Source organism: Elephas maximus, chromosome 24 (genome assembly GCF_024166365.1).
Source record: "Elephas maximus indicus isolate mEleMax1 chromosome 24, mEleMax1 primary haplotype, whole genome shotgun sequence".
In the NCBI taxonomy this organism is placed as follows: domain Eukaryota; kingdom Metazoa; phylum Chordata; class Mammalia; order Proboscidea; family Elephantidae; genus Elephas; species Elephas maximus.
Window position 1 is genome coordinate 47,595,748 of NC_064842.1, and position 11,683 is coordinate 47,607,430.

At 36.3% G+C, this 11,683-nt stretch overlaps 1 protein-coding gene across 4 annotated transcripts in view; it reads left to right on the forward strand.

Annotated features, from left to right (window-relative positions):
- The window catches only part of TSEN15 (tRNA splicing endonuclease subunit 15), a 34,035-nt gene extending 24,429 nt beyond the window's left edge, over positions 1-9,606 (forward strand). For 2 of the 4 annotated variants that reach the window (XM_049868276.1, XM_049868277.1), the window contains exons 5-6: positions 7,283-7,436; positions 7,943-9,606. In XM_049868276.1, coding sequence (XP_049724233.1) covers positions 7,283-7,436; positions 7,943-7,963 — 175 coding nt within the window. In that variant the 3' untranslated portion in view covers positions 7,964-9,606. The remainder of the gene's footprint in view (positions 1-7,282; positions 7,437-7,942) is intronic. The other 2 variants (XM_049868274.1, XM_049868275.1) reach the window with 2 other exon arrangements.
- The last annotated feature ends 2,077 nt before the right edge of the window (positions 9,607-11,683 follow it).

The following is an 11,683-nucleotide window of genomic DNA, read 5'->3' on the forward strand; positions in this document are numbered from 1 at the left end:
GCAGTGGTGAGAGGGGGCATTCTTGTCTTGTTCTTGATCTTAAGGGGAAAGTTCTAGTCTTTCTACATTGGGTGTGATTTTAGTTGTGAGTTCTTCATAAATGCCCCTTATCCTATTGAAGATTTTTCTCTTCTAATCTAGTCTGTTGAGTGTTGTTTTCATGAAAGGGTGTTAGATTTTGTCAAATGTTTTTTTCTGCCTTAATTGAGATGATGCTGTGATTCATTTCTTTTGTTCTATTAATGTGGTATATTACATTGATTGATATTCTAATGTTGAAGCATCCTTGCATTCCTGGAATAAATCCCACTTGATCATGGTGTGCAATCCTTGTAATATTGTGTTAGATTGGTTTGTTAGCATTTTGTTGAGGATTTTTTGCATCTATATTCATAAGAGATTTTGGTCTGTAGTTTTTTTTTTCCTCTTGTATTGTCTATGACTTTGTTTTGTTATCAGGGTAATATTAGCTTCAGAGAATGTGTTTGGAAGTGTTCCCACCTCTTCTAGTTTTTAGAAGAGCTTAAGAAGGATTTATGTAATTTCTTCTCTAAATGTTTGATGGAATTCCCTAGTTCATCTGAATCAGGCCTTTTGTTGTTGTTGGGCAGTTTTTGATAACTAATTCAATCTCTTCACTTGTTATAGGTCGGTTGAGATTTCTTCTTGAGTCAATTTGTCGATTTCATGTAAGTTATCTAATTTATTGGCAAACAATTGCCCATAGCATTCTCTTACAATCCTGTTTATTTCTGTAGGGTCTATTGTAATGTTCCCACTTTCATTTCTGGTTTTAGATATTTTTATCTTCTCTCTTTTTACTTGTCAGTCTAGTTAAAGGTTTGTTAATTAAACTGATTTTTTTTTAAAAAGTGTCTGTTTTTGTTGAGTCTATTGTTTTTCTGTTTTCTGTGTCAATTATTTCTATTCTGATCTTTGTTATTTCAATTTTTTGATAGCTTTCGACTTAGTTTGCTCTTCTTTTTCTACTTCCTCAAGTTGTAGAGTTACGTTATTGATTTGAGACCCTTCTTCTTTTTTTTAATGTAGGCATATATAAATGTCCCTTCAGCGTATCCAATAAGCTTTGGTATGTTGTGCTTTCATTTTCTTTCGACTCTTAAGTATTTTCTGATTTCTGTCTTGATTTTTTCCGTGACTTATTGGTTGTTTAATAGGTGTTGTTTAATTTCCGTACATTTGTGTATTTTCCAATTTTCTGTCTATATTAATTTCTAGTTTCATTTAATTGTGGTTGGACGAGATACCTTCTCTGATTTCAGTCTTTTTAAATTTGTTGAGACTTGTTTTGTGAGCTAGCATGTCGTCTGTCCTAGAGAATGAGCTATGTGTACTGGAGCTATTTTCATTTTATAGCACGGTTTGTTGAAAAGACTTTCTTTATTGAATTGCCTTTGCATTTTTATCAAAAATCAACTGACCAAGCTATAACATATTAAGTTGTGATATATGCAACAATAATAGCATAAATGATCAGGGTTTGGGGCGATGGAACTATATTAGATCAAGGAAATACCAGGGAGTAATTTGAATTCATAGGAAGAAATGAAAAGTGGTAAATATGTAGGTTAATATAAATGACTCTGATATATTTTTTCTCCTTTCTTTTAACTTTTTTAAAAGACATAAGATTGTGTAAAGCAGTAATTGTAACACTGCATTATTGGATTTATAATATACAGAGAGATAATATGTATGACAATAATAGCACAAAGAAGGGAGAAGGGAGAGGAGCTATACAGGCAGTCCCCAGCTTACGGATGTCCAGGTTACACACAACTTGTACTTGTGAGCCAACCACCGTAAAGCCTGTTGTATTAAAAATTCAAGGTACATACAATGGTTCGTAATAACAAATGGGGACTGCTTTGCGACACACATCAGAACTATTATTATTACCACTGTATTACTATGTTAGAGCTGTTTTAGTGTGCCTGGAAGTGTTTCTTTAATGCTTTTTATATAGAGAAATGTACACTATATACTAAGACAGACATTTGACCAACCGATGTTAGACATGAACCGTACATACCTAACTGTTCCAACTTATGTGCAAATTTGATTTAAAGACAGACTTAGGAATGTTCGTAATCTGGGGACTGCCTATATTTTACTAGAATTAAGTTAGTATTAATCTGAGGTAGATTATGTATGTAGAAATCTATAGAGCTATTAAGAAACTCAAATAGTATAGTAAAAATAAAATCAAATTAATATGGTACACTAGAAAATACCTACTTAATACAAAAGAAGATGATAAAAAAGAAACAGAGGAACAAAAAGACATGAGATATATTTAAGACAAATAGCAAAATGGTAGACATAAATCCAACCATATCAGATTACTTAAATGTGAATAGACTAAACATTATTTTAAATGTGAATAAACTAAACATTCCAGTTGTCAGACTGAATATAAAAACATGATCCAACTATATGCTCTCTGTAAAAAACACACTTCAGATTCAAAGAAACCAATTTTGGAAAATTTTCAGCCATTACCTTTTCAAATATTTCTCCTGCACCATTTGCTTTTTCTTTCCTCTGTAATTCTAATTACACATATTTTAGACTTATTTGATACTGTAGCAAAGGCTTCTGATGTTTTGCTGTTTTTAAGAAATTATTTTTCTCTTTGTACTTCACTTTAGTTTCTAGTGAACTGTTTTCAACTTAGCTAATTTTTTCTTCTGCTTGTAAGCCTATCCAATATATTTTTTTAGGCCTGTTGTTGGTTGCTGTTGGGTCAATTCTGACTCATGGCAACCTCATGTGTACAGAGTAGAATTGCTCCATAGGGTTTTCCAGGCTGAGACCTTTGAGAAACAGACCGCCAGGCCTGTCTCCTGAGGTCTCTGGGTGGGTTTGAACTGCCACCCTTCTGGCTAGTATTTGAGCACTTAACCATTTGTGCCATCCAGGGACTCCTACATTTTAAAAAATAAAATTGTATTTTTTAATTCTGTGTTTTTTTTTAAGAAATCCCATTTTTCTGCTGAAATTTCACATCTTGTCACCCATTTTGTGTTTTTTTCACAATACTATAACATATTTATAATAGTTATTTTAGAGTCTTTATTAATTCAAATATATGAGTTTTTCAACAACCTTGGTTTTCTGATGGTCTTCTTATATTGACTTTTTGCTATTATTAGATATATTTTCCTGCTTCTCCATGTATCTTAGACTTTTTCATTGTATAGCAGATATTATATAAATAAAGGCTGATGTGGACAATATGCCCTCCCACAAAGGGCCCTTCCTTCCCTAGATCTGGCAGGTGGGGCAGGGCCTGATTTAATCAATCTATTCAGAAATCAAGTTGGGTCAGGGCTAAGTTGAAGCATTAGTTATCTCAGTTCTCCTCTGATTTCAGATGAGAGTGGAATCATGCATCTCACTCTGGCAGGGTTTTGTGATTAGACATCTCTTTATGTTTTCCAGCCCATTCCCAGCTCTTCATGCTATCTCTTACACAGCAAAAGTCCCATGGAGGAGAATTAGTGGACTGGAAAGATTGGTGTCCCTCCAGATTCCAATTCACCAGCCAATTAGTGTGTGATCATTAGAAGTCTTGCTGGTTTCTTCTTGTCCCAGAAAAGTTGCTTGTCTTTAGGAGGCTTACTCCAGCCATGTATGCCCAGACTTGGCAATTGTCCTCAGAGATGGATATGGCTATCTGTAGGTCTCTGCTTATCTAGGAAAGGCTTATTTCTCATTCAAATTTCATTCCTTTAGACTGCTTTGAGTTCGCATCTCTTTTATGACTATAAAGAAAAATATGATATTTTAAGTTAATCAGGTGTTTTCTCTTTGTTATGGTAGGAATGGTGGTCTTTTGAGATCTTCTATATCCTAATTAGAGGTGAAACCTCCTGTTTTGACTTTTGATTTGCTAATTAAAAAAAAAATTTACTGCTCTCTGATGATCATATCTGACAAGTCATATTTTTAACCCTTTTCATGCTATAAAACAGGGATCAGCACGTTTTTTTCTTAAAGTGCCAGATAGTAAATATTTTAGGCTTTGTGGGCCAAGTGGCAAAATAGAGACGGTATTTTAAATGTAACTATTTTTAAATGTGTAAAGGTCATTCTTAGCTCATGGGCCATAAAAGAAAGTAGGTGACTGTAGTTTGCCAATTCCTGGTATAGATAAGTGATAAAATAATTGGAAAGAGCAAGCAAATATCAGGTACTTTTAAGAAATTAAAGTCTAGGATCAATAGGACTTCTTTGGTTTGAAGTCCTATACCATCTACCACTGTGTCTGCAGTAATAATACCAAATCCTGATGACCATGAGCTACCAGGACAAGTTTAGCTTCTGTTTAGTGTACTAGAGAGTTATGTGATAAATTTTAGAAAACTGTCAAAAGCATAAATTTAAAGTTTATTTACTAAAGACTTAGTCATAACTACTTGGAAACCTTGTTCATTGAAAAAAGCTTTATTCATTCTACCCAGGTACTGTATTAGGCATTGGACATTAGTAAAATTAAAAAAAAGAAAAAAAGGATTCATTTACAAAATACTTAGAACCCATTGGAAAAGAGACACTAAACTATGTAAATATACACATAGTGATTACTATAATGTAAGGTTTCCCCCATGCTGCTGTAGGTAGGACAGCTGACTTTGTCAGAGGCTGAGAAAAGGTGGTAGGGAAGACTTCAGAGAGATGATGATGCTTTGCCGACTCCTGAGAAGGAATTAAGATTTTGCCAGGTAGACAGATTTTATTTGTCTAGTAAATGTTGTCTGATAGTTACGCTTGATAACTGAGGTATTACTATATTGACTCAACTCATTTATAGTCACTTCAGAATTGGCTTGTATGTGAGGAAACAAACTCAGATACTCATTCTCTCCAGAAATAATTATATGCCTATATAAACTTAAATGATAGATGGTAGATAAACGGCTTTTTGTGTCTGGTGTTTTACCAAATCAGTTATCACTTTGGCAGCGGTGGTTCACTGTTAGATTTCTTGCCTTCCATGCAGAAGACCTGGGTTTAATTCCCAGCCAGTGTACCTCGTGCACAGCCACAGCCCTTCTGTCAGCGAAGGCTTGTTTGTTGCTATGATGAGGAACAGGATTCAGCGGAGCTTACAGAATAAGTCAGACTAGGAAGAAAGGCCTGGCAATCTACTTCCAAAAATCAGCCAGTGAAACCCTTCAGATTACATTGGTTCAGTCTTCAACCAATCATGGGGTTGGCATAGGACTGGGCAGTGTTTTTTTCTGTTGTTCGTGTGGTCACCAGGAGTTGGGGGTTGGCTTGATGGCAACTGACAGCAGTAACAAACATATTATGCAGCGCTAAAGGGATACGTAAGAATGAAAAAACTGGTTTTGGCTTTTCCAGAAGTTTGTTGCTGTTTTAAATCATTCTTAAAATCTGCAGTCTCTGCTATAGATTAAAAAAAAAAAAAGTATTGTAATTGTGGTAAGAATATTTCAAAGCAGAGACTTTTTATTTGTCTTTTTAAGAAAGCTTCTCTGGAGGTTACATTTCACTGAATTATTGAACCCAGGCTTTGAGTAAGTAATAAGGGTTTTTAGTTTATGGTAAACAAAAATTAATAGTGCTTTGAAGTCCTAGATATTGGATTTGGTGTATTATTTTCCACAGCAAGCAAATGGAAATCCAATCCTTTATAATACTAATTGCTTGATGTATAATTTAGTAAAAACAGGAACAACTGTATGCACGAAAATGATCATTGCAGCTTATCTTTATCAGCACCCGCACCTCCCCAAGCTGAAAGAACTGTACAGCAATACTGGAAAGATTGGGTAAAATTTGGTCAGCTGAATAGAATATTAGCCATTAAAAGCCATTATGAAAACCATGGGGGGAGATGCTCATTATAGTTTATTTAAAAAAAGACAGACCTAAGACAGACTACCAAGTTATGATCCACAATAAGATGCCAAGCTTGGAAGTTGGAAAATGAGCACCATGGGTCCTTAGCCAATTTAGATGCACTAAACACTATTACCGTATTTTTATGCAAGTAACTATTTTTATATGGCACCCTTCTCCCAAATGGTGTTTATATAAGAGCACTATGCTAATTTTTTACCTGTTGCTGTAAAAAAAATTAGCAAAGCACACTTAAGAAAATACCTAGCAGAGGGGAGCGTGACTGGTAAAAAATGTGTAACACAGGCATTATTTGTATAAAAATACGGTCGTGTGCCTTCGGTCTGTAGGTTCTTAAATACAGTTTGATTCTGTCAGGTATGATGATCAGGAGAGATAAGTGAATGCAAAAAAGGACTGAAGGTCAGTAGGTAGCCCTTTGTTATGAATTGAATTGTGTCCCCCCAAAATATGCGTTAAATCCTGTCTCCTACACCTATAAATATGATCCTGTTTGGAAGTAAGATTTTCTTTGTTATGTTAATTAGACTGTACACAAGTAGGGTGGGTTCTAATTCTGATCACTTTTGGGTTATCAAAAGAGTAAAATGGACACGAAAACCCACACAGGGAGAAGAAGAACAGACATACATTGGAGACAAATGTATCTACAAGGATTGCTGGGAGCTACTAGGAGCTGAAATAGACAAAGACCTAGAGCTCTCCTCCAAGTTTGGACTTTGAGCCTCCTGAACTGTGAGAAAATAAATTTATGTTCTTTAAAGCCACCCACTGAGTAACTAAGACATCCTTATTTGCAGGAATTTCTGTGGAGAAGACAACTTTAAATGTTTATAGTTGAGCCTTCAGAGATTTCCTTAGCCAGCATTATGGATATGAGGTGTGTTAGTTTCTAGGGCTGCCATAACAAATTAGGTGGCTTAAAACACAGTTCTGGAGGCCACAAGTCCGAAGTCAAGTAGAGTTGCTTCCCTCTGGAGGTTCTGAGGGAAAATCTCTTCCAAGCCTCTCTCTCCAATTCTTGTTCCTTGGCTTGTAGACGTGTTATTCCCACCTCCACCTTCATCTTCACTTGGCCTTCCCCTCTGTGTCTTAAATCTTCTTTCTTTTATAAGGACACTTGTCTTGGATTTAGGACCCAGCCTAAGTCCCAGATGATCACATCTCAAGATCCTTCACTAAATTATATCTACAAAGACCCTCTTCCCAGTAAGATCCAGGGTTCGGACTTGGACTTATTTTTTCGGGAGCTACTGATCAGCCCACCACAAATACCGTTGCCTGCCTCCTCCCAGATTTTACAGCATTTGATTTTATCATTAATTGAGTGATCCTGTGAATCCTAAATGTATTGTGACTTTATTTTCAGGATTAGGGAGATCTTAAAGGCATCTCGAAAATTGCAAGGCGATCCAGATTTGCCGATGTCGTTTACTCTGGCCATAGTGGAGTCTGATTCCACCATAGTCTATTATAAGCTTACTGATGGATTTATGCTGCCGGACCCTCAGGTCAGTTTCGAGGTAACTGACAGAAAACTGAAAAAATGAGGAAAGTGTGAGATGATTTTAAGTGTGAATCAAGCCATTGATAGAACTCTTCCTTCGCAGTGTGAAGAAATTCAAGAAAAAATGGTTTTATTTTTATACCTCAGGAAACTGGCTATATTTTGTTCAAAGTAATATGTTCCTAGTTATCTCTGCAAAAATAATTTGATTCTACCACTCTATGGAGAAATTCATAGTTCCACAGAGTACTTCATCATGTGATTATGTATTCAATTATTTAAGGAATAACTCATGTGGAACATAAAGATTAATAATAATTTTAACCTAAAGAATACTTCTTAATGAAATATAAATTGGTTGATATTTTGACAAGTACATTTTAATAAATTAAGTATATTTGATTTTTTTACGTATTTTGTTATAGTTGGGATATTTAAATTAAATGCCTTCCTAATTTTGCTCTTAGATTACATTATTTACTGGGGAAAAGGTCCATCCTGATCTTCTTTTTTGTGTTGCAGAATATTTCACTTAGAAGATGACAGCTATACTTCCTGATGCTTACCTTGTTCATACAAGATTGGATTTGAGACCCATCAACTTGCTTTATCTTTAATCTCAGAGACAGTCGGGGTTGATTTAGCAGGTCCATTCCATAAGTTTTCTTTCTGAAAGATAAATGTTTCCAGGTAGAAGAATGTTTTCTGTTAAAAAATATAGGATAATTGCTCTAGAACTTTCTTATCTGGAGACAGTTTAATTATGGTTATAAATACATTTATGCCAAAGATGTGTTCAAAAAGGTGGAACACATGTCTTTTCTGTCATCCCACACTCATCGCTGCCTCCGTGTTCATTGATGCCGCTACTGACTCATTGTTGAGCCTGCCACCTCTTTGCTTTCTGCAACTCTCCCAAAGCCTTTTAGCCACAACTAGCCTGCAGTGACATTTCATGTACACTTGGACACTTAAAGAGTTTACTTCTCTCTCCTTATATAGAAAGTATGTATCTTTCAGTTGGTTTTCATATTGCAATAACCAAGTTCATCCAGAGTGTAAACTTACATAATTAGATTAATAGGGACCAGAGAAGTACTGGATCTTCCTTTTCACTTTTATAAGCACCACCCTTATTATATAAAAACCAAAATACCAAAAACATTGCCATCGAGTTGATTCCGACTCATAGTGACCCTATAGGACAGAGTAGAACTGCCCCACAGGGTTTCCAAGGAGAAGTTGGTGAATTTGAACTGCTGACTTTTTGTTTAGCAGCCGAGCTCTTAACCACTGCACCACCAGGGCTCTCCTTATTCTATAATACCTAGAATATTATAAGAAATAATGTGGGACAGTATCAGCCTTAAAAATATCTTCATTAACTAGTCTGTTATTCGACTTTTGTTAATCTCTCCCAATTAAGTTGTCCAAAGTATGAAAAATTAATGCACAAAGATGTGCCAGTAGCATGACTTGTAATATCCCAAACATAAACCACTTAAAAATTTAGGGCTGGGATCAGCAAACTTTTTCTGTAAAGGGCCAGGTAGTAAATATTTTTAGGCTTTGAAGGCCATGCAGTATCTGCCACAACTTCTCAACCCTGTCATTTGTAGTGTAAAGGCAGCCATAGACAATATGTAAACAAATGGGCAAGGGTTTTTTCCAACAGAACTTTATAAATGCACAGCCATAATTTTCCAAGCCCTAGTCTAACAGCAAGGGTCAGCCACTTTTTTTTATAGGGCTAAAGGTAGTAAATATTTTAGGCTTCACAAGCCTTAAAAAGACTATCACATATTCTTGTTTCTTTATAACCCTTAAAAATGTAAAAACTCTTCTTTGCTTGTGGACTGTATGAAAAGAGATAGTGCACCAAGATTGGTCCATTGAGCAGCCCCTGGTCTACTGAAACAGTCAATAAACTTATATACATATAATGGTACATTCATTAAAAATTAGTAATGAATATTATGAAGAAACATGAGAAAGTATTATATTAAGTAAAAAAATCAATATACAAAAGTGTATGAATAGGTGTGATTGTGGCTGTAAATATCACACCAAGCAAAAATAAAAAGATGACAAAGTAACTCAAATTGCTAACTGTGGTTTTAGTAGGATGGCAGGACAGTAAATGAATAACTTTGTCTTTTCCCTATTTGTATTACTTTCATAATAAAAATGTTTTAAAATTAAAAAAAGTGTCTTGAAACATGTATTAGGAATCTATTGTTGGGTAATAATATTACACAAACTTACCAGCTTAAAACAGTCCACACTATTCTCACAGTGTTTGTGGGTCAGGACTCTGGCAGTCCAAGTGTTTTCCGGGGCTGCAGTTCATCTTAGGTTCGACTGAGGAAGGGGTCACTTCCTTACTTGTGGTTGTTCATAGCTTGCAGGTCCCTGTAAGCTGTTAACTGAGGGTCTCAGTTTTTAGCTAGCTGTTAGTGAGAGGCCACCCTCAGTTCCAGGCCACGTGGGCCTTCTCAGCATGGCCGATTACTTCCTCAACGCCAGCAAGGGAGAGAGTCTTAGCAAGATGAACCTTGTAATCTTATGTAACATAATCAAGTATCCTGTCCCCTTTGTCACATTCTATTGGTTAGAAGCAACTCACAGGTCCTTCCGACGCTCTGGGATTTCATAACTAATTAGGAAACAATTACAAGAATGGAAGAATGACAAAAATTAGGAATATTGCAAAATGATAGACATGGCTCTTGATCCGCAGTAGTTCCTAACTCTTCCTTTGATGGCATTTGGATTTTGCCTTTATTCTCTATGGATGTTCCTGACAACTCTGTTAGATTCCCTCTTGCTTCCCTACCCGTTGCCATCGAGTCAACACCGAGTGATAGCGACCCTTCTGCTTCCCTAGAAGGCCAGAAGATGCGGTATGCAGAACAGGATGTTTTTCTGTGACTAGTGTGTTTGCAGATCTGAGAACCCTAAAACAGTTTATGATCAATTCTTCAGGTGCGTGCCATTTGATTACTTTTGAAGTTTTTCGTCATCGTGCTAGAAAAACAGCATGTGTTTTCAGAAGTGTAAGGTTTAGCAAGTGCCAGAGCTATGTGTCAGATTGGACTGGTGTTAGTGGCCTCCTAGATAACTACAAAACCAAAAGTATCTTTTGGGTTTGACTGCGAAAAGAGCTTTCTCAAAGAAATCTTTAAAACCAGACCTCAGTCCCACTATGTGTCCTGAGGCGTTCACTTTCAGGGTGTTCCCTATGTACTTGACCAAAGATGTTCCTGCCCACAGCCAGTCAAGTGTGAGCTAATGTGATAATAACCCAGAACAGTTTAGAAAGGGAGGCAACCCAGCTGTGTCTGTCCATTTAAGTGAACAACTAGGTAAAGTGATTTTTGTTTGACGAAGTAATTTTTGTAAACGCATTTACGTGTGCCTTCCTCGTGGGCCTATAAACAGCCATGTCTATTTTTTTGTACCTTGTACAGTAACTCATATAGTTGGCTCCCAATAAATATTTGATTAGTGAGTGAGTGAGTGCTGACTGTAGACTTACTGGGGACATATGTGTGCCTATGTATGTGCTTGCGTTTTGCCTGAAGGCAAATCGAAATTATCCATTTGGACACCAGAGGGCACTGCTGGATAAGCACAGAATTTCAGACATGAGCAAATTAGCTTGAGAATTGGTGCTCTTGCAAACTGATTTTCAATCTGGGGGAAATAGCATAAATAAAAATAAAGCTTTGTGTGCTCTACCCCCTTTTTCTTTCTGGTGTGGCTCTAAAATTATACTACTGACATTAAATATATGATTTGATTCATGCTTTGTTGAAAATGGGAATTTATATTTAAAATTGAAAGCTATTTGGGGAGGTGTTTCTTGGCTGATTTTGTTCCTATCTATATGAAATTATACATTTCAAATTTTCCTTGCAAAAGCCTTCTTTATGAAATGAATTTCAGTATCAGGTCACATAACAAATCCCAGCTCTGAAACACTCAACTGTACTGGTGGTGGGAGACGTTAATGGGTGCCATAATATATACGAACTTCTCTATAAAAAAAGCCCTCTCTAGAGGGGGACAGGAAAGAGGGAAAGGGTGGGCAATTGATTTCTCTGTGGTGCTGACCTCCCCTTTCTTTTCAGTAGTCCCTGTTCTTTTCTCCATCTTGCCTAGGATGGCTCAGTGGAACACTGGGTAATCCTAGTCCATTGGCCTCAGATTTATTTTGCCTCACCTGTCTGGGCCTCTCTAGAAGAATGTGTTCCTAAACAC